Source organism: Montipora capricornis, chromosome 8, assembly GCF_036669925.1.
Source record: "Montipora capricornis isolate CH-2021 chromosome 8, ASM3666992v2, whole genome shotgun sequence".
Lineage (NCBI taxonomy): Eukaryota > Metazoa > Cnidaria > Anthozoa > Scleractinia > Acroporidae > Montipora > Montipora capricornis.
Window position 1 is genome coordinate 22,236,227 of NC_090890.1, and position 22,500 is coordinate 22,258,726.

The following is a 22,500-nucleotide window of genomic DNA, read 5'->3' on the forward strand; positions in this document are numbered from 1 at the left end:
ATATCCGATGAAACACTCTTTCTCGTGTTTGATATATTACTTCTTAGATTGTGCTGATGTACGGGGGACAGGGAATGATCTGAGGCTAAAAACACTTTTAAATTCAAACAATACTCCTTCATAAATGACAGTCGAGATATCACTGACGTCAGGGGCTACATGATGCAAAAGAGCAAGCAATTCCCATGCTTGGTTTATGCCGTGGCATATTGGAGACGCCACATTCTCAATCCCGATGGATTACAATTGGCCGAAAAGGTCTGGTTTCGCGGAAGAAAAGGAAACTCGACCTTTAAACCTGAAATAGACAGCATGTCTCCTGAGCACAACTTGTCAGTTCCGGGACTCATCAAGGTGTGTGTTATGCGCAAATACCTCGACCGTATAATCCAAGCAAACATGCAAATGTGGTGTGTAAGGCAACAGATAAGGTGTGAAATTCCCAACACACCCGGCGATCAATGAGATACAGATACAGCCTGTATTCTCTTGCTGCGGAGAAAAAGTACTACATTCCACACAGCTCCACTAAAATGGCAACGCAACTTCCCTTTTTACCCTTCTTCATCAGCCATGTTTTAACAGGGAAAAAATATATAAATTTTGGGTCTTTTCCGACAATTCAACCTCGATCATTCTTTAGCTGTTTGTGATTTTTTGCACCAAAAATCGACATTTGCCCAAGCAGGGCTTCAACCATGTCCTCAGCTATTTTCATCTCCAACGTCCAATTTTAGGGCACCATGATCAAGGACTTAAAAAGTTATTACTTTATTTACCCCATAATCTCCGAGCAAGAGACCCGCGAGCCTTTCACAAGCAATCGAACTCGGCCGAGAGAGGGTGGTTGCGTGACTAAAGTTTGCGCAATATTAATGGCTTTTCATCCGGTCTGTACAGGAGGAAATCAGAAAGTGCCTGAATATCAAAATTGAAGTTTGACAGTATACTTACTGATAAATTGAAGGCTCTTAACTTAAATCCGTATATTACCAACTGGTATCTTAGTTTTTTACGAAATCGTAAACAACGGTTAGAGTTCAGGGGTAGCAGCTATTGCTGGTATAATGTAAACAAAGGCAGTTGTTTAATATTTTTATTAATGATCTCGATCTTGTAAGCTGTCCTGGTGCTTCTCTTAAATAAATATGCTGATGACACTACGATGCAAGTTATTGTAAATAAGGCCAGTACTGATTGTGCTAGTGATGTAATTTCGCAATACCTTAGTTGGCCAAGTACAAACTATATGCCTTGCAATCTATCCAAGTGTAAAGAATTAGTTTTGAAAAAGAAAGGACAAGCAAATCCTAGTCCTATTGTTAATATAGAGCAGGCCGACTTTCTGGTGCTGCACTAGTTTTTTTAATAGACTGTATTTTAAATATACTTTTATTTTTAAGTAACAACACGTAAATATAGTTATGTATCTTTACTTGTATATTCAATAAAGACAAAGAAGACGAAGACGTTTTGCCCCGTTTTGCGCAATTTGAGTGCTGAAAAAGGCCGGTTGCTGTTCACTCAAATGTCACAAGAGATATATTTTTTCGATGGTGACATGGGCATACTCGAAAATTTAAATCCGCGTGCTCTTTGCAGCAGATTCTAACTGATACTATGGATTTCTTTGTTGGGTAGTCATGAGAATTTGGTGTTATGTCAAGATCACACCTCTTAAGCTGATAATAATCTTCATTCTCAGTACCTGACATTTCATTGAAATTGTGTGGAGGATTTACGTACTGATAACTCCTGAGACTCAAAGGGTTAATAATTCCTTGGCTCCCACGAGTTTCCCATATCAGAGGAAGACCATCCGACCCCCCCCCCCCCCCGTTAGGGGGAAAGTCCCATATAAAAAGGGGAGGGATGCTCGTCTGAAATTTTACGTTAAACCCATAAAGGAGACCAATCTGGCGTGGCACAGGCTTTTTTTGACCCTTAAAAGAGACCATGTTATAAAACAGATAAATAAAAATTACAGCGACTTTTAATGAGGGCAAAGACATTATCGTCTAATACTTTCACCTCGGCCGAAGAAATATAAAAGTGTAAACTTTTATATTTCTTCGTGCGCAACCCTAAAGGAGACCTTCACGGCTACATATTGCATTTTGCCCAAAATACCCTAAGTAAAACCAAAATCCGAAATTTACACCCCTAAGCGAGACGACGAGCACCCCTCCCCTTTTTATATGAGAGTCCCCCCCCCCCCTCGGGATCCGAACTAGTAATCCGAAGCTCGTTCGTTAAGAGCACGACCGGTAAAAGAAATCTCTTCATTTCATTCACCGAGGTTAACATGTAACATCCCCTTCAGTACATCAAGGAAGATCTGTCGAGAGACGTGGGATATTTGCTAAGTTAAATGCAGAGCAGTTACGCTCTTCTTTTGCCGTCGACCATAGACTGTATTCATAAATGGCGGCTAAGTAATTATTCTTTTGTCTTTATGTTAATCATCCTCACTGGCCTCGTTAGCGCGGGCAAAATTCAAAAGAACTTTTGCTCCAAAGTGAGGCCAGTGAGGATGGTCAGCACAAAGAAAAAAGAATAAAAGAATGATATCTTGGCCGCCATTTATGAATACGGGTTATGAAACGAAGGTCCATGGGAGAAAACCGCGAAATAAACAATAATCTTAATTCTCTCTTTATCCGGCCGGTGCACAATTGAAAAGATACTGAGCAGTGCTTCCTGAGGTGCTGTTAAATATGGAAATTTATGTGAAGTATCTTTTCAGTCTAGGTGATATCCTCAAGTTTGGACAACTGACTGAAATCAGTGTCATTTCCAACTATTGCTTATACTAAGTTTGAAATACTGTAGATGATGGCTCCTTGTATAGCGTAAGTAAACCAGTAAAATCAATAAAGGGGACCCCAGCTCAGCCGCCTCCAGCGCTTTCCATTTTCACTGGTCTTTCACTCGGCGTTGCAGCTCGATTTTAAACGCTGTGAAAAGGCAGCCGCGCCCCTCTCGGTATTTCCATAACAAGCTTAAGTTGTTTGTCAGTCACCAATGCGATTGACAATCAAGTTCAATGTTAATAACATTCAAGAACAACTCCTACGGATAAGACGATCAGCTAATGTGGCGCTATATTGAAGTCGTAAATAGAAACCACTATCGCAAATATTAGGTCAATTGTGCCTAACATTTAAATTTTTCTAACAATGTCCCAAAAAAAATAACCAAGAATCACTCAAAAAAAGACAAAGTTTCAATTTAACACATTCCCGATTTTACCGAAGTTTAATTTCAAATGGTATATTGTCTGAAAAAATAACAAATAAAAATTCTTAGTTATCGTCCCTAATGACCACCGAGTCTCTGATCGCATTTAAGTTAAATGTTTGTCATCAAAGGTCACATTCCTTTCATGGCAAAGTAAACTTGGTTGCTTTCTCAATGAAACTGTACTCCTTACAATGATGTTGTTCCTACAACTAAAATCGTAGCAAAATTCACAATACGCTGTCACTGAGATTAAATCCGCGAAATATTGTCTCACTGTCTCTAGATAAACTCTGTAGAAACTCGGTTACCGAAATGTGAAGTCAGTTTTTGTTCGAAAATTATTCTAATTTCTGGCTGTTTACCTTGCGTGCGATAACTAGCAGCCGAGATTATGGATTTCCAAGTGGATTGCTTTAGTTTCAAACGTGAATGAGAATATTGAACACATATTGAACGAAGACAAAACGAAAATAATATTTTACAGAGAGAACCACTTCGCGATGTCACATTACAGAGAACTCCGAGAAAACTTACCTTTTAACCCGCTTCTCGCTTTGCGCAGGGAATTTGAAGGTAAATGAATATTATCCTTGTGGAATTAGCTTTATTAAAGGCACGTCTGAGTGTCCATCAAATTAAATCCAGTAAGTTATATTTGAATGCCATTCCACGCATAAGTGCTCAAGAGATCACGCAACATGAGAGTCCATCGACACTTCGACGACTGTCGGTTGTCGCTAGGAGAATGTCGGTAAATTCTCGGAAAAGGCAGAGAAACTATGGAGAGCTGAGTCGACTTTTTGGGGAGCTGCAAAGATTAGGTTGCTTTCAGTGAAAAACAACTGCTTACTTTTTGTGTCTGTAATTTTTCCTTCGCTTTCTTTTTTAAGACTATACATACGATGTTCACAAGATATGTGGACCACTTTAACCGTGGAAATGGGAACTTTAGTGAAAGCTAAAGAAGAAATCACCCTGTCAGTTTACTATAAAAAATCCTGAATTCTGATTGGCTTCTATATCAAGCAGCTACTCAGTAAACGCTAAATATACCGCGAGTTTCGTAAAGACGAATGTCTGCACATAGCATGCATAAAACCCAAGAACAATTTCTCTTGTAAAACCTTAAAATCAAATACAGTAAAACCACGCGAGTAAGTCTAAGAACCTGTTAGCCTAAAATTTGTCAGTTAGACCCCCTCTAAACAAGAACCTATGTTTGAAAGTGGTTCTTATTTTCTAAAATCTAAAAATATGTGCACTTTGACAAATAAGATCAATTGATTATTATTATCATTATTTTTTTTTTTTGTTTGAACTTAATGTAAGACTCCTTAGATGCAACTCATTGATGTAAATAATATTGTATATTTATGTAAACTTGTCAATTTATTAATTTATTACTATTAATTTAATTTTTACCTGCACCATCTATTTTGCCAGTTCACTTCTATACATATATGTATATATTTTTGTTTTCCTTTCATTTAATTCCTGTGGTAGTGGCCATCTTGAAAGCATTTGCTACTATGGCGCACTTTTCCACTTTTTCTCACTCAAGTATAATTACTCTGTTTCCTTCTTTCTTTTAAATGTTATGTCCATTATTTATTTTCTGAAATAGTGCATAATAATAATAAGTCTTGAAATCTCTTGAAATCTCTGAAGATTAATGTGATCTTTCAATTTGACTTATTGTAGTCATTTATGTGAACTTTTTAATTCTGTATTTAAATTTTATTCAAATTTAATATAAGGGATAGGAAAACTGGCTGCTGCATAGGGTACGAAGGCCGGATACCACTAAATTCTGCTATCTACAAGTGATTTCTTTTTTCATCAGAAATAAGAACCAATTTAAGAACCTGGATAGCCTAAATTTCTGTCAATAGACCTTTCTCCAAAATTGAATGAGTTAAAATTAAACTGAATGAAAAACTGATACCAGAAACAGAAAGAGCACCTTTACTGTAAAGCAACCTTGCAGCGTATTACGTGTTATATCAACTGAGGAAATGTAAGTTGAAAATTGACAAATTTAAAGGCGTTTGTATTACTGGGGGTATACGTCATACCCTCAATTATACAAACGTCTGTAAATTTTTCATGGTTCAACTTACACTTTCTCAGCTGATATAACACCTGATATGCTGAAATTTTGCAGGGTTACTAAAGTAAAGGTGCTCTTTCTATTTCTGGTATCAGTTTTTAATTTTAACTTATTTGAATTCTCGGCCGCCATTTTGGAGAAAGGTCTATTTTTACCATCTATGTAAGAACCTGTTTTATAGGCTAAAGTTTATAATGGAAGGTTCTTTCTGTCGGGGTTTTACGGTATCGGAAATCGAAGGTACAAAACAAATTTACTCGTTGTTTTCATTTTCCGTTGGTAAAATAGTTAAATATGACGCTTTGCGTCCCGTCGACATTTTCTCAAGTAATAAAAACTCTATACAAAAGCAAAACTATTGTCAAATACTTGTGAAATGTTCGTGGCTAGTCTGACGCGGCGTTTCGTCTCGGTCAAAATACTTTTCTGAGATGCTCAACGAGTTTGTCTTTGAATTCTAAAGGTCTCTGAAGAGTCTCTTGGCCGAGACGAAACGCCGCGTCAGACTAGCCACGAACAATTAACAAATAATAACTCTCCAGAACTAATGGTTTAATTATTAACAGGGCTCTAAATTGCGACTCACTGGTCGCCAATGCGACCACAAATTGAGTGCTGGCGACTAGATTTTCGGAAGTGGTCGCCAGCTGGTGAATCACGTTTTGTATGATAACCTAGGATAAAAGGTAAACAACTTTTGTATTTCAATCCTTACATGATAAAATCATTCGGAACTGGTAGCTAGAACACGACTCACCGAAGGACCTCCTCGGAGCTACCTTGATATTGATAATAAATTGATAAGGAACCTGGAAACGCATAATGAGTTTGAAATTTGTATGGAACCTTTAAAAAGGAACAGGTTTCCTTAACGTAAAGTAGGTTGGAGGACTTGTCACCTCTGTTAGAAAGCGGACACCTGCAAAATTGACTACACAAGGTGATTAATAAATGGAGAAAAATATCGGCAGAAAAGTACTTTAAGAAACCAAGTTCCTCTGATTCTAAAGGCTACTGAAACCGTACGAGCCGCTTATCCCGGTCGGAGACTGGTACGAGCATTGTGGTTGTGTGGGGGCCTAGCCCAAGCAATTGTAGTACTGCGTGAGTATTGCGTTTACTCGCGATGAAGGTAAGTTGCTTGCCACGCAAGCTGTAGGAGAATAACGAACTACGGTTTGAAGTGGTGAAAAGCAAGGATAAGGACCCATGTTTGCCTTGCTATGGAAAAAACGGACTTAAAGGCGGTGCCTACTAATTCAAAGGTATTTTTGCGCGGTTCACTGAATATGCGGGAAAAGTAGATCTTAACAAATGTTATTGAAATCCAAAAAGAAAATTGGGGTTAACCACGCATTTCTCGAAGATAATTAATCAACAATATTTGTGAAAAGCTTTAAAATACAAAGCAATGTATGGCATTCTTTTCCAAATTGAAGCTTAATTATCTCTGGAAAATGCATGGTTACCCCCAATTTCTTTTTGGATACCAAGAGCACTTGCTAAGTTCTACTGTTTCCGCATAGTTTTGAACCGTGCTAAACTATGCCTGTGTTAATAAGCACTACCCATAGGAAATCCAAGTATCTCGAGATGCGCAGAACGTATGCGCAATAACAATAGTAGGCACCGTTCTTACGTACGTCATATATTAAATACGTTGGCGACCAAAATTTAATATCTGGCGACCAGATTTTTCCTCTTAGTCGCCAGCAGGCACCTGCGCAAAAAAGTTAATTTCGAGCCTTGATTAAGCTAGTGTATAGACCTTATTCATAAATAGCGGTCACATTTATAATTCTTTTGTCCAAGTGCAAATTAGCCTACCAAGCCTCATTTTAGAGCAAGAAATCTTTTCAATTCACTGTATGGTACCGAGGCTTGGTAGGCTAATTTGCACTCGGACAAAATAATCATAAATTGACCGCCATTTATGAATAAGGTCTATTAAAAACCGAGTGTACCTACCATCGCTTAGGTCCCGGTATTCCAATTTTTAATCAGCTGATTCAAGTATCCAGTCACCAAAACAGCTGTCTACAGTCCCTCAAAGGCCGGCCATATTCCACGTATCCTAAACTAAAAAGATTTAAAAATTGTAAAATTTTGCCAAAACAGTCAATGAGATGAACCCTGACCCAGAAAAAGGCTGGCAAGGAAAAGAACCAGACAGGAGGACGAGGCTTTTGGATTTGAAAAGAAAAAAAATTCGAGGGTGGTAATCTTTCCCGCAGTTGTTTGGCGGCGAAACCGGACACTTCCGCAACCTGCGCAGGATCAGACGTTGACGCCTTCTCTGTATCCCCGTACGAATCTCGCGATAATGAGTGGTAGATGCCTTTAATGACAAAAACTTGAAGTACAAGCTGCTGTACGTTTAGACTTCCATGTAATAATTTATAATAGTATCAAAAGAAAATGACAAACTTTTACAAGCTGAGAATTCTATATACTCTACATGAAATTCTTTGTAAAAGCCTCTTGAAATTTTGCCTTTAGTTACTCAGTTGGCTACTGCTTCCTTGGAAAAGACACATATGCTAAACCCACGCAGCACGATTCAAATCATTTTAAATGCATCTAAAAACAGACGCAAACAAACCCAGCAATTGCACTGGTCACCTTGCTGACAAGTTCCTTGACACAATTTCATCTTCAAAAAAGACATTGTACCTTGTGTGTCGACTTTCGCGTCAGATGTTTCAATCGGCCTCTTCACCTCACGAAATATTATACCTTAAAAGTGAAGAAAAGACTTTTTATATCCCCTTACAAGACGCAAATAAATAATAAGTACTTTTCATTCTGGCCGCCCGCCGTTGTTGTGTGTAAAATGGCCACCCATTCATTCTGGCAACATTTTTACTTAATGACACGCACGAATCGCGCCACACCAACAGGAAAATTCTGTGAATTTATGAACTTAAATTCCAAGTAGAAAGGGTCATAGAGGACAACAGAAACTTGACTAGATTCACAGGATTTAGCAGGGCACATTTCTCAGTGAAGGAAAGAAAATCTCGTATACGCTTTCACATCAATTAATATCTTTGTCTCATGGGGAAAAACGAATACCTTTTATTGCTTCAATCATTGCATGCGAACAAAATATCTACTATTTTCATAAATATGTTAAAACTACCTCAAAACAAAACACCTTTTATGCTTAATCCAGATTTAAGCTTGCAGTAGTTAAAATTGAATTTTCGGAATACGAATAAATTCAATACTCACCAGTCTTTTTTTCTGTCGATCTGAGATTGATAAGCGCCGAGATGAAATCTTTCAATATTCAAGTTTCTTTCAATACATGGTTAACCAGAGCAAAGAGTGAAAGTGGGAATTTCCCATGCCACTGATTCCCCTCTACCAAATCTCTTTTAATAAGATAAGATTTTTTTATATTCGCTAATTCAACATAAATTATACGCCGGAAACTAAAGTCTGTATACAATAAATGCTTTGATGTCGCTGACAAAAATTCAAAACAGGAGTAACATTAGAACTTGCAATCATGAATAGTTTTGAGTCTTAAATTTTACGCTGGATAATTCATACAAAGACCACCACAAAAGATTTGCTGATGAAACGATTATTTCGGGTTTTCTTTTCTTATTTTGAAACAGACATAATGCGACAGGGCTTCGAATCTCAAAATTTAACACTTCACCTTAAAACACAAAACACACAATCACAAGAAATCTAGATATTGAAATCCACTTCAATTTAAGTTATGAATGTGAACCTGAAAAGGTACAGTGCAACGATTTTTATCAAAAATTTAAAAATAAATTACCTTTTAATGGCTTGATCGCATTAAAATCATTTCTACATTTCTTACGCGATTTCAAGTCAATCTATGGCAAAAAAAAAAACGGTTGGCCAAGATACACTGTATGCTTTATCGAATTTATGCCAGTTCACAGTACCGTAAAACGTTCACCCGACGTTTTTAAGTTCGCATGAACTCTTTCTTGGCCCTCCGTCGCCCAAAATAGGTATAAATAGCTTGTGCATTAAAGAAGTTGTTTAAATAAATCTATTTTATCATTATTTTGCGACTTGTACTAACCGAGCAGCGTCCTTTGGATGTTGAGGTGTCACTAAAAATAGCTTGACACGGTCCCATTAAAGCGCCGTTTCGCAGACTGAGATCTCGCAAAAACGACACTACCTGAAGTGACGTCATGAAGTTAAGACTACCGCGTATGTGCTTTCCTTCTCTAATCAACTCAGTCTCTCTTTGTCTCTCTTAGCCTGCGTTGCTGGGGGCATTGTTGGCGCGTGAGGAATAAGCCGCGCGGAGAATGAGGATGAGCGATGTGAAATGTACTTCACAGCGCCCCTTCAAAAAACCTAAATCTTTGTAAGCGCAATCATTTCTTACGTATTCAGTTACTGCACCCTCCGACAGTGTAAATAAGGTTTCAAATCTGAAGGGCCCCTTTAAATAACGCAACTTTCAAGTTTTAAGCAATAGAGGACTTTTTCCGTGTTTACATAGCCTCATCTAAAGACGAGGGGGAGTTGGGAGAATTCGAGACAGTTAAGCAAACCCTCGAGTGCGTCAAGGGTTTGCATAATTGTCGAGAATTCTCCCAACTCCCCCGAGTGTTTAGATGAGGCTATGTAAACAAGGAAAAAAGTCTTCTATTGCTTTTATAAATTATTTCTCAAAGATAATTCGTCATATGAAGGAAAATGCTGGTTTTTTTACTTTTTGATTGAAACAGATTTTCTTGATACGCGCTCATATTTCCTACCAGCCAATCAAAAAGCGCGCCGGTCTGACAACACACAACCAATCAAAATTCGTATGATGTCACAGCCGTGTTCGTTTTTAGTTATAAATGGTAATATTGAATAACCAGATAAAATTTCTTAGAACTGGGAAATGGAGCCTTAAAATTAAACCGATTTAAAGTAAGTGGCTTATGGCTAAAATTCAAAATCCCTCATTATATGTCAAATTTGCGATCTTCCGGCTAACAATGCTAACCAATTTTTTGTACTTGGAAATGTTCAACCTCATCTGTGAAGATTTCTCCCACTTCTTTTTAGGCGCCAGGCGACAGAGAGACTTTCATTAAGTCACAAATCAAGCAAATTATATCTCAAGGAAATTATCTGAAAGAAGAAAGTGGCTTCTTATCGCTCTTTCAGGCAGGAGTTGTCAGTTTAGCGATAACAATAACTTTCAGCTGAACACAGGCATCAGATAATGTAAATTTGTGCTGGTATTCCCAGATCTGTACCACAAATGACTAACGTCATATTTGCCAACCAATGTCAAGATGATAAAAGATGCCATCCCTTCTTCAATGATTTCGTCTTCGCAAAATTATGAACAAGTCTTATCATTACTTGGTTTTGGTCGAATGTTCACTCTCGTCATTCGCACCTCATATCTTTTCTGTCTTTGCCATATTATCAGCGTGTCATCTTTTGGTCAGACAACTCCGAAAACCTGATTGGTCCAATCCGCGATGAAAAGGGAAGATCAATAAATATCAAGTTGATGTTTCGCTAAGGATTAGGTCGCCTTTATCTTTCAGTTGAACGAGCGTCAATTCGCAATATTAATCTGTTTTCAGTAGACACGTCTTCCTCTATTACCGATCGGCAGCTGCGCACAGTCAACTCGTTTTTGAATTGCAGCCGCATCACAAACACCTTAATTGCATTAATCAAACCGCAGCTCAAAAAAAGGAGAAATACTAAGAGCTTTAATTCCATGAAACAAGGAGCACTTTCCTTTTGAATGGAAAAACCATTCGTTCCGATGGGACAACATATATGGAACAGTCCTTCCCACTGGAATTTTTTTCGCAAAAGGAATAACTTCACACGTGCTCCTCTTTTCTCGTTTTCACCGAAATGACCGGTTTATCGCTGAACCATTTGCTTCACGATGGAAGACCCGGTGCTCCGTTTATGGAATGCAGTACTTCCATTAAGCGAAAACTTTTACCAATTTTTCTGACCAATGATATGTTGCCTTTTAATTGTGGAAAATTTCTACTGTTCAATTCGGCGGAAATTCTCACCGGTATTACCTCTCAAATGGAAAGCGCTAAAGACGTTTCCGATGCTTTTCTGTCCAACGACAATAAACTGTTATGCGTGAATATTTACTGAGGTGGGCGAGTAAATTGGCATAAAAAATTCACCTCTTTTAGAAAACGAAACATCTTCCTAAAAACCGTCCGGCGGTGATAAGGAAAAATATTATATTCCTTTTTTTCCCTCTCATTTTCACCTTTTCATGCCATATGGCGAATACAGATTAAAACACTTAATCTCTTTAAAAGCAAGACAAAAACCGATGACCGATAACAGCTCGGGTATTTCCCGACGTGTCTGAACCAGCAACATTATTTTTCGTCAAGTGCTCATTTGTACAACACTAATAAAGTATGCTTTTCTTACCTCGCATCGCCTGTCGTCACAGTTATTTTAAAAATTTCAATTCCCAAGCAAAATGGGGCTTCTCGTTCTTCGACAAAGCAAGGTGTTACTAGTTATATTTTTAACTTGTATCTCTCAGAATCAAGCTGATAATTGCATAATATTTATACTAAAGGAGCGGGGTATCCAATCGCACGAAAATGAAACGATTGGTGTTCGTACGTTCGGTCGTTGCCTTCTTTTCGCGAAGTGTTGTTTCGGACCTTGGAGAAAAAAAATCCTCTGGCACCCAGGGTACTACGGTGGCTGAGAAGAGTAATTTTCAGGATAACCACATAAGAGCAAGAGCTTGCAATCAATAGAGATGATAAAAGTAACAAGCGATCAAGTAAAACTATTTTTTTCCTTCAGAGCGAAATCATCGTAATAACCCTGGAAGAGTATCCAATCGAACCTTCGGTAATCGAACAAAAATCGTTCGATTACTGAAAATTTAATTGGGGATACCCCGGGTAAAGTACTAGAGTCACAAGCATTTTTCCGCAAATAAGGCAAATTAAATAAACCGGTCTCGCGAAAATTTGAAGCTGAGCAATAATAGTGTTTACCCTGATATCAAGAAAATAAATATATAGAGACTCACCTGAAGTCGAAGTTTGACTGAGATTCTATATAGCCATTGGTCTGGAGCTAAGAGGCCAGGATCTTGTGAATGTGCTGCGACTTTTACGAAGGAGTCTTGCTTCCGCTGATAACACTCCCCTCGATCAGCGGTGTGACATTCGGGTTACTTTTCGGGGGAGAGAAACGACTCCCAGAAATATGTGTGCGTTCGCAGGCAAGCTTTTCGTGAAAGATGGGCATCAGAATCGGAATAAGAAAAACTGTTGCTTTAGCGGAATCCAAAGGGATAAAGGAGTTTTACTGCGAAGTACGCGACATGTTTAATCAAATGACAACGCCAAATGATTGACAAGACATAATTAAAGACCAAACAATAAAAAAAATCCTTTGATTTTATTTGCTAGTCTAAGAGTGCAATAATTTATACAAAAATACAACGTTTCATGAATCGATTTCCTACCATGCAGTTATTTTTCGAGAACATAATTATCACTGTGTTGTTAAGATTCTGTACACATTTTCCAATTATCTATGGAGATTGGAAAAATTTGATTAATAACTTGCTACTCACACAATGACTGAGGGAACGATCAATTGAAACAAGAGTTATAAGTCACATTAATCGTACAACTGAGTCTGGAAATGTGCTAATACGGATTTCAGTGAAAACGAACAACAAAATGTGTTGCGGCAGTTTGTTGACGCAATTCCCGTCCTGTCCCGTCCCGTCCCGTCTCTTTGATTTCTGGAAGCTCTTCATGTACTTTTTGGCCTTTGCTTTTCCCTTGCGCTTTCGATATTGCGCACAAGCCTGTAACAAGTCTCGTAAGACCTTTAGTGATAAAAGACTGGCTTTTGTTTTTTTCCGCCATCGCTCGGCTAACAAATAAAAGTAACTCTCAAGCTACATTTTTCCTGACAAAATTAGCCTTTCAAACTGGTCAACGAGTGATCAGCCAAATGAGAATGTATTCTGATGATTTCGCCATTTCACTACTTCCCCTTTCCTCCCTTTCTCCTACCCCGGCCAACCCTTTTGAGAAAAGCAAGCACTGTTTTTAGTGCATTGTGGTCCAGTTTTCATATTTACTTCTTTGCGCATGCTTCTTTCACATGACCGCACAAGTGCTGGACTGTACCAGATCTTCATCCTTGACAACATACTTGGTAGTTGTTAATTTGCCTTGAGTGTGCTTGACTTGGTCAAAGGCACTGATAGAGAGAAAAGATCATTTAATTTATATCAAAGTGTTTGATATGGTGCTTGGAAAGTCATGAGTGAGTCGTAAAAAAAATCGGCTAGGAGTCCATTTTTATGATGGACTAGGAGCAGTCTCTCTTTTACTCTAGAATCGTTGAAGCAAACGCGTACGTTGAAATTTCAATGACTGAAGCTGCGGGTCACAAATACCGCGGGCGTTGGTTAGAGTGAAACCAACGCCCGCGGTATTTGCAACCCACAGATTCAGCCGTTTTGAAGTGTTCGTTTCCACAATTTTAGAGTAAAAGAGAGCCTGCTCGCAGTCTATCTTTATGATTAAGGATGTAACGAGAATTAAAATGATGGCATCTTTTGCGAACTTCATAACATAACACAGGCAAACCGTTCAATAAAAGGATGAGATAGATCGAAATCTACCAATCACAACGCAGGATGTGACCAATCAATCCAATCTCGAAAGGGAATAAAACGAAACCATTGCAAGAAATAAATAATGAAAGGCGCAGTATGACAACCAACGCAATCAAAGCAGTTTTTTTTTTTCATGTTACAAGTTAATCACGATGACACCCTCATAGTACAAAGCCGAGGAACAGCTTTTGATGTTAAAGAGGTAATTGGTCACACGCACCCCTCAACCACATTTGCAGTTTTCATATTTCGACAGTAAAATTTAGGTAAACGTCAATCAAATGTTTTCATGACGATACTCCTGTTCTCTTGGTGGCAGTTGAATACGTCACGGAAACATTTGATTGACGTCCACCGAAATTTTATTGTCGAAATATGAAAAAATTGCCCGTTGAGGGGCGCGTGTGACTGATAACCGCTGTAAATAATGAACTTACTTCCTCAGAGGAGATTCAACAGCCTGCACGCAAGGGGGTACTTCCACTTTTTTCCTAAAGCATCGTTTCTTGGCCTCTTCTGGAGAAAAAAGCTGAAAGACAATTCCAACAGAAGCGAAAAGTTTTTATAAATCTCCCCAACACTTTGTAAACGAGCAAGCGTTATATTATTTCAAGAGATGATCACATAGAACTTACGTCTACTTCAGCATTCTCCTTGAAAGACAGCTTCCCGACAAAACTTTGTCCAGCGGTATCTCTTTCCACGTCCTCACTTTTCGTATTTTGTGATTCGCAGCTGCCTGAAGCTCCTCTGTTGACGGTCAGGTCTTTTGTATCTGAGTTCACAGGTGCTCCTGAGTTGGTTGCAATCTTGATCCAAGGAGAATTGATCATAGTTTCTTTGCATCGTGATCGTGTGTTCGGCGTAGCCAGTACTGTAGCTCTTATGAATGGCCTCCTAGTTTTCGTTTTTGACCCTTCTGACCAGGGTGGTGTGGGGTATGATTTATCAAGCAGCTCATTACGCATAGGATAGAGGCTATCTTTCATACAAACTGGAGGATTGGAGCAATCCATCTCCGAATCCTGAAAATTCAGTTACGACAAAATTTGCTTAGAATATTGAGAAGATCCCTTGCACCAACCCAGTTCATTTAAGCAAACCTAAACAAATTTAGGTTTCCCGATTAGAGCGGTTTTCAATTGAGTGTCGAAAGTAATTAGCTAATTGCATTGGTTTTGCATTACTTCACTCAGTGATTGGTTCAAATTCTCGCGCCACTTAAGTGAAACCAAAACCAATCGTGGCTCGCGCGTGCACATTTTCCCGCGCTTTGTGTCGGTTACGTGCCATTACTTCGAGTTTTGATAATTGGTTTACTGGATTGTCTGCGTCCTTTTTGATTGGCCAAAGTAATTACCTTGGTTTTGGTTTTACGACACTCGATTGAAACTCGGTCTAAAGTGATTCGGTGAGTAATTAATGCATTACTCTACCAACTAATCAGTGTAGCTCTATGTGATGGAAAGGAGGGCAATTTTGCCGTGAAAGGACTTGACAAAACAAATTGAGTTGAAACGCTGCTGTGCGAATAACAGGTGAGAAGATATGACCCCGAACTTACTTAGACAAGCCAGAAATCTTTGTTTTTGGGGATGTACTGTGACGTGTCTCGCACGAGGGAGAGAAGCGTCTCCTTTCTCGACATCCCGCGCAGTCATGATCTGCTCCTTTGCTACAATTTTCCTGTTACCGGTCAATTTCATTCACAATTGTCAATTATCACAGAGGGCACAGAGGGCTAAAATAATAACCCAAGGTTTCAAAACCACAGAGTTATGTAAATATCGAGGCTTTTGTTCAAGTGACCAGAAGAGAACAACTCTGTGATAACTTGTGCGGAATGGAATCGTTTGCCGTACTAGCTTACATTGTAAGTTACCGTTTTCAAGTTGAACGTTTACCTGTCTTAAAAATCCCAGTCCCAAGCGCGCCTTCTTTGCCGCAGATCTCGTCAGTGGGGTCCCGGGCCTTTTTGGCAATTTATTCTCCTCTCTTTTAGGCCTTCGTAACGATGCTCTGCAAGTTCTTAGATTGCTATAGGCCGGTAGACAAGGAAAAGCTTCATTAATTCATAAACAAAGTGCCACATCCGGAGATCGAGATTTGTGGGAGGAAAATAAAACGAAGAATTACAATGATCTTAGAAACAAATTAGTGCTATAAAACTGAGTGAAGCGACCACATTTTTGGTAATCAATTCGTTCACTAACCTGATAGCATCCCTGATACAGGTGAACCAATTAATCGCTTCCATTTTGGACTTAGAATACAAAAGGAGAGATTTGTCTTTACAAGTTATCTGAAATTGCAAAGAAAATGGATCACTTCAAAATGAAGACGAACCACAATGGATCAATTACGCTCATAAATAATAGTTTCCTTATGTTAAATAACAGCTCAGTGAATACCTTGAACAGTGCTCCAGCGTCAGAGGTTTCTGCGGCTTCAGTTGAGCCGCCCAACACTTGCTCCAATTCACAATCGATCAGCGGTAAAACTCGACGACACAAGAACGAACTGTATCAAAGAAATTTTAGACAGTAGATCAAAACGGAAATTATTCCAATTGCGCTCGAAGGTAAACAAAGTCGAGTGTTTACAGATCCTACCTTTGCTCTTTATCTGTTGAACCATTTTTCTTTGCGTAAATAAGAATGTCCGAAAACAAAAAGAACATTCTTTCTTGAGATCCACGGCCACAAACCTGGCGAAAAAAGAGGACACGCCCTACAATCCGCAAAAGTCTTCCAGAATACATGCATTTCTTTTCATTCCATGCACTCTTCATATTAAGAACTCAAAACAGTTTCAACGCTTTCAAGAGACCTTGTTATTAGAAGGATTTACACTACTGTAACAACACTTTATCACGTAACAGCAATGTTATGGTACCATGTGAAATATCAATCATTTCTGAACAAGATGTAGTCATTTTTGTGACGTAACAAGTTACCATGGAAACAGGAAAGCCACCCTATATTTTGGCTTTAGTTGCTCATATCTGAAAAAGTTGGAGACCTCAATTTTTTTATTGCACAAAAGTGATCAGCAAGCCAAGATGAACTCTTTGCAAAGTTTAAAAAAATTCTGTGGAGAGGATTCAGAGCTACATGTACCTTAAGTTTTCAATTATTTAAGGTGGCTCTGAATTCGCTCCACAGAATTTTTTTAAACTTTGTAGAAAGTTTCATTCTGGCAGGCTGATTACATCTCAGAAATACAAAATGGGGGTCACAGAGTTCGTTTTTGAGATACGAGCAGCTAAAGCCAAAATATGGGGTGTTTTTGGCAGGGCTTTCCTGTTGCCATGGTAACTTTTACGTCACAAAAATGACCGAATCTTTTTTAGCAATAATTGCTGAATGATATGGTACCATAATATTGCTGATAAAGTGTTGAAGTGTCAATCCAGTTCTAACAAGAACCTTTCTTTCAAGTGTTAAAACTGGTTTGAGCCACCTTAAACGAAATATTATTATAAGATGCCATGTACCTTCAACAAAGGTCCTTCTTTGATGTAAAACCGTCCTGAAAATACAATAAAATACTTTAAAACGAAGAAAAAACCATTTAAAATTAAATTTGAAGAGGTTAATTTGTTGGTATTTTAGTCTTAAAAAAAGAAAAAAAAAGCCCACCTGGAGCCAGAATTTTGGGAGCACCCACTCCAGTCAAGGCTTTCTGGATTGACAACATTTTCTGGAAATTTTCATGCTGTCTGATATTTTCGTTGATGTGATGTGCGACTTTGTTAATTTCTACAGTGGCCTCTGAAAAAAATTGACATTGAGTTAGCAGAGCCCTGGAAATTTGAAATTACGTGCATTTACATGATTGTATACCACAATTGCACTGGAATTGCCTACCTTGTAATTTTTCAAAATCTGGATGTTCCCTTGGTGTTTTGTTCAAAAGGCTTTCAAGTAACAACTTATACCTGTTGGAAATGTCACAGCCAGTGAATACAGTTTTATTTTAATGAGACAAGGGTTACTCCATATAAGCACCACTACACAGTACATGTATGTTTCTTTGAAGTGTCACCCCAACCATAAACAGACAATAACTGCACAAATTTCTTAGACAAAGGAGACACTTTGTGATTTCTAGACAAAGTACATGTAGATGTAACATGCGTGTCAGTATCACAGGTGTATCAAGTACGTGTATGTCATTGTAAAAGTACTGTGCGTCATGATTGTGTAAATGCACAATGGAATTTGTTCAACCTGGAGATAATTATGTTCAACAAATTAGATGTACTGCATGATTCTGAGTGAGACATATGTTGCAACTTTTCCCCAGTAAATCAAAAATTTAAAGTCAGTATTACAAATTGAAGAGCATCTTGGAATGAACGAAATGGATTTATTTTAACTTTAACAGTTGTTGACAATTGAAAATTTACGAGTAGCAATAGTGACGAGCCAGTTCAACTAATGATATAGTTACCTACATGTAAGTCAAAGAAAGATAACATTATACCTCGGAACTCTTTGAACTGGTGTTATGAGAAGAGCACCTAAATTTAATCCTTTGCATTCTTCTCGCATTTCTTGTGCTTTCTTGAAAGTTGAAAACTCTGTACTTTTCTTCTCCCACTCCTAAACAATGAACATAAATTACATTGATTGTCTTCAATCTCGAAGAGAGCATGAAGGTTGCAAGGTAATAAGAAAGTAGACCATTTGATAAGGAACCTGAATGACCCTTCTCCATAATGGTGGCCGAAAATTCAAATAAGTTGAAATTAAAAACTGATACCTGAAATAGAAAGAGCATCTTTACTTTAGTAACCCTCCAAAGTTTCAGCATATCAGGTGTAATATCAGCGGAGACAATGCACAAAGTGTAAGTTGAAAAATGAAAAATTTACAGAGTAGTTGTTTGTATGATTGGGGGTACATAGCGTATACCCCTAGTCAATTGCTTGTAAACATCTGTAAATTTGTCAAATTTCACCTTAGATTTCCAAAGCTGACATACTGGTAACACCTAATGCTCTGAAACTTTGCAGGGTTACTTAAGTTAAAGGTGCTCTTTCTATTTCTGGTACCAGTTTTTCATTCAGTTCAATTTTAACTCATTCAAATCTGTTGCAGCCATTTTGGAGAAGGGTGCTTGCACCCTCCCAATGGCTAAAAATTATTTCGACACATTCATCTCTACCAGTATCATTAGTTAGCCTTCACTTTACCAATTTGTAAAGCGCGTTAGATCATATATTAATGAATTTCGTGCTATAGAAATAATAAAATTATTATTATTATTATTATTATTATTATAATTATTATTACCACACAGTTCAAACAGCCAAATAATTGCCTCCCACTAGTATAGGCCTTTGATTAAAGGTACACATAGATGTTGTTTTCTCTTTTGCCCCCTAAGGGGCTGCACATTAGCAAGTAAAATCGTCTGGTGTTAGAAGGTGACAATTTTTAGTGTCTCTCTTAGGGCCCATTTACACGGTACATTTTTTCTCGCATGCGACAAGCTTACGACAGGCCTACAACTTGTTTACGATTGTCGTGTATGTTAGAAAAAATGTCGTAGCATTTTGAAACCTGTTTGAAAACTCTGCGACAATCATACGTCACGTCGTAGGTACGTCATAAGCTTGGCGCATGCACCAAATATCATACCATGTAAATCAGACCTTAGAAAGCAAGGGGTTATTAAAAGTGATGACCTGAAATTGAATTGTTTATAAAAGATAATACCGGTCATATCAATATGGTTGAGCATTTCCCTCCTGAGAGTGACAATAAGGAGCTTTAACCCATTGACCCCTGGGAATGAAACTTTTGACTGAGACAGACAATTTTACTTGTCACAGGGTGCCTGAGGAATCAATGGGTTAACTAGTCAAAAACTACTGTGTATGTCCCCTTCATTAACGCATTGACTCCTGGGGATGAGACTTAACAGATTTTACTCTGCCTCATGCCAGACGATTATTTTTAATCGCCAACTGGGGTGTCCCCGGTTGCCTGACGAGTCACTGAATCTAGCACGAGACATTCTGCAAACTGACTGTTCACATGTGAGGACAGTAGTCTCTCCGAGATTTTCAAACTAATCCCCTCTAGCGAAAAGATACATAGCAAATAAATTTAGTGGTCATGACAAGATGATAAAGAAGAACTTGCTCACTTCTTGTTGCATTTGTCATTCAAAAACCTCTAAGTGCTTTGTCAGCTCCCTAATTATCGATTCGATTTTACTTGATTTAACAGTGATTTTAGTCATCAGTGCCCTTTAATTTATGACAAATGGGTTAGAGTGGCTGTATTACATCCTTACGTTACAGTAAGGTACAATGTAGCTTTGATGGCAAGTACATTTGTATAAGACTAGTGCACTTTCACTTTAAACAAAAGATTGCTGTACCTGTAACTCAGCTTGTGCTTTTGCAAAGTTATTGGCATAGGTGCTGTAAAGTTTGATGAACGGTGCCATTGCTAAGAATGCATCCCCCAAACCAAGAGTTTCCATGTGACTCAAGAGTTCTCTGTTGACTGCCTGGATTGCTTCAATATTTGAGAAGATTGTGTTCAATGCACCTTGAGGAAGGATGCATGCAACTTGCAGGGGAGCAAGAAACAGCTGAAAAATTATAACGGTCAGTTCCATGTCATGTAGATAATTGTGGCACTACATAAATTATCTTCATTTAATGTCCATAATACACCGTACACTTCCATCATACATTTTAATGCCAAACCATAAAAGAAACACCTTTTACAAACCCACCATCATGGGGTTGATATGAGGACAATGAACTTTTTGCATTTGTCAAGACAGCTGAAAAAATTGCAGAAAAAAATCAAGAGAAATTGAATGAGATTTTTTCAGCTGTCATGTCACCAGTTCAAGGGTGGCTACACTTGCGATTTTCATTGTGCACTAGCGACACAACAAAATTTTGGAGGGGCTTAAGTTCATTCATGTGTGTGTGTGTGCTCACTTGTAATACTTGGTTTAGGTTTTGTGTGGAATACAAGAGTTTGCTTCAATACAACAGATGGACGATTTTGACACCATCATTTAGTCCACCTTGGTAATTATACGTGTAAAAGTCAAGCCTAATCTCTAGTTTATTTAACTCTGCCAAAACAAAACCTGTAATAATTACAAAATTGCAATGAATATACATATACTCACTGACGTCAAAGCATGAAGGTGGTCTTGGTAAGTTTTCTCGGTGGCAAAAATCTCACTTATTACTTTCTTTCTCTTCCTGGCATTGGTTTGACTGCGGAGCATGTTATTGAATTCCGCTGAAATTGCTTGACTTGTTTGGGAAATTTGGAGAGACAGGAACTTTTTTGCATTGTGCACTGTCAAGAAAAAGATCATTCTTAATCATTGAGGAAAGTCTCAATGCAAGAAAATTCAATGGACACAACATTGCTACATGTGTACATTGTAGTTGCCACAACTGCATGCAACCAAATCTTCCATAAAACTTAACCAGGCCAACAAGATCAAACCAGCTGATTGCATCTGGAAATTTGCTCTGAATGACTTTGTTGGATAAACACCCGGCGTTGTCAATCAATGGTTTCCGATCGATTGATTGCAATCAATACAATCAATAATAATCAATAACAATCCATTGATTGTTATTGATTGGTGCAACCAATCGATAATAATCGATACTCACACTCGGAGTCTTAATTGCTATTGATTACCATTGATTTCTATAGAAAATCATTGATTAATAATTCATTATGCAACTTTCTGGCGCGTGTTAGCGTGGGCGTGCTTCATTGGTCCCGGGCATATTTACACGTCCAGGGTAATTGGGTAATTCAATTGCGCACTTTTATCGTTGCACTTCAACCGGGATTCCCAGAACACGCTTCTTACGGAGTTTGCTTGTTCCAGAGATGGCGAAGCAAGTTGAATTGTCACTGCGCTGTGTCGTCAAGGGCTATCACGAATGCCCTTTTGAAGTGAATGTTCAAGATGTATGTTCTTGGCCTGCATGCGTATATGCAGGCAGCATGACAGCGAGCGCAGACAAAAACAATTTCCTCAACCAATTAACAAGCTGGAAGAGAGTGACACTGGAGAGACTTGAAGACAATTTTGTTCTTGTTTCGAGACGATCAGAGTCTAGTAATTTAAGTGAGCTTTTAATAGTAATAAGGGGTTAAAATGCTACAAATTTAACATAAAACACAACAAATAAAGATAACTGAACGATTTGTTCATTCATATGGTGCGTTTTATTTAAGAAAATGACAAATTTCATAATCAATAATAATCGATGAAAATCAATAGAAATCGATACTCACACAACTTTAAGTCTTCGATTTTTATCGATTTCCAATACCAATCGATTAATTGTTATTGATTATTATTGATTATCATTGATTTTATCGATTATCGGAAACCATTGATTGACAACGCCGGGATAAATACCGATCAAGTGCTGCAACCTCAGACAGCAAGTATCATAGAAAAACAG

The 22,500-nt window shown here is 38.2% G+C and overlaps 2 protein-coding genes across 7 annotated transcripts in view; both read right to left on the reverse strand.

Annotated features, from left to right (window-relative positions):
* Positions 1 to 9,478, reverse strand: part of LOC138014419 (tumor protein p53-inducible protein 11-like) — a 27,224-nt gene extending 17,746 nt beyond the window's left edge. Inside the window, exons 1-3 of one of the 4 annotated variants that reach the window (XM_068861486.1) lie at positions 9,426 to 9,478; positions 8,027 to 8,089; positions 7,322 to 7,432 (exon numbers count right to left, since the gene is read on the reverse strand). In XM_068861486.1, coding sequence (XP_068717587.1) covers positions 7,322 to 7,324 — 3 coding nt within the window. In that variant the 5' untranslated portion in view covers positions 7,325 to 7,432; positions 8,027 to 8,089; positions 9,426 to 9,478. Of the gene's footprint in view, positions 1 to 3,777; positions 3,947 to 7,321; positions 7,433 to 8,026; positions 8,090 to 9,425 lie in introns of those variants that run through there. The other 3 variants (XM_068861484.1, XM_068861483.1, XM_068861485.1) reach the window with 3 other exon arrangements.
* Positions 9,479 to 12,760: 3,282 nt separating this feature from the next.
* The window catches only part of LOC138059581 (rho guanine nucleotide exchange factor 39-like), a 10,366-nt gene continuing 626 nt past the window's right edge, over positions 12,761 to 22,500 (reverse strand). The window contains exons 1-14 of one of the 3 annotated variants that reach the window (XM_068905215.1): positions 21,189 to 21,250; positions 20,778 to 20,828; positions 20,415 to 20,630; positions 18,507 to 18,625; positions 17,888 to 17,958; positions 17,660 to 17,791; positions 17,515 to 17,549; positions 16,631 to 16,725; positions 16,430 to 16,538; positions 16,232 to 16,320; positions 15,923 to 16,055; positions 14,654 to 15,043; positions 14,456 to 14,547; positions 13,365 to 13,597 (exon numbers count right to left, since the gene is read on the reverse strand). In XM_068905215.1, coding sequence (XP_068761316.1) covers positions 13,495 to 13,597; positions 14,456 to 14,547; positions 14,654 to 15,043; positions 15,923 to 16,055; positions 16,232 to 16,320; positions 16,430 to 16,538; positions 16,631 to 16,725; positions 17,515 to 17,549; positions 17,660 to 17,791; positions 17,888 to 17,958; positions 18,507 to 18,625; positions 20,415 to 20,630; positions 20,778 to 20,816 — 1,623 coding nt within the window. In that variant the 5' untranslated portion in view covers positions 20,817 to 20,828; positions 21,189 to 21,250 and the 3' untranslated portion in view covers positions 13,365 to 13,494. Of the gene's footprint in view, positions 13,598 to 14,455; positions 14,548 to 14,653; positions 15,044 to 15,922; positions 16,056 to 16,231; positions 16,321 to 16,429; positions 16,539 to 16,630; positions 16,726 to 17,514; positions 17,550 to 17,659; positions 17,792 to 17,887; positions 17,959 to 18,506; positions 18,626 to 20,414; positions 20,631 to 20,777; positions 20,829 to 21,188; positions 21,365 to 22,500 lie in introns of those variants that run through there. The other 2 variants (XM_068905213.1, XM_068905214.1) reach the window with 2 other exon arrangements.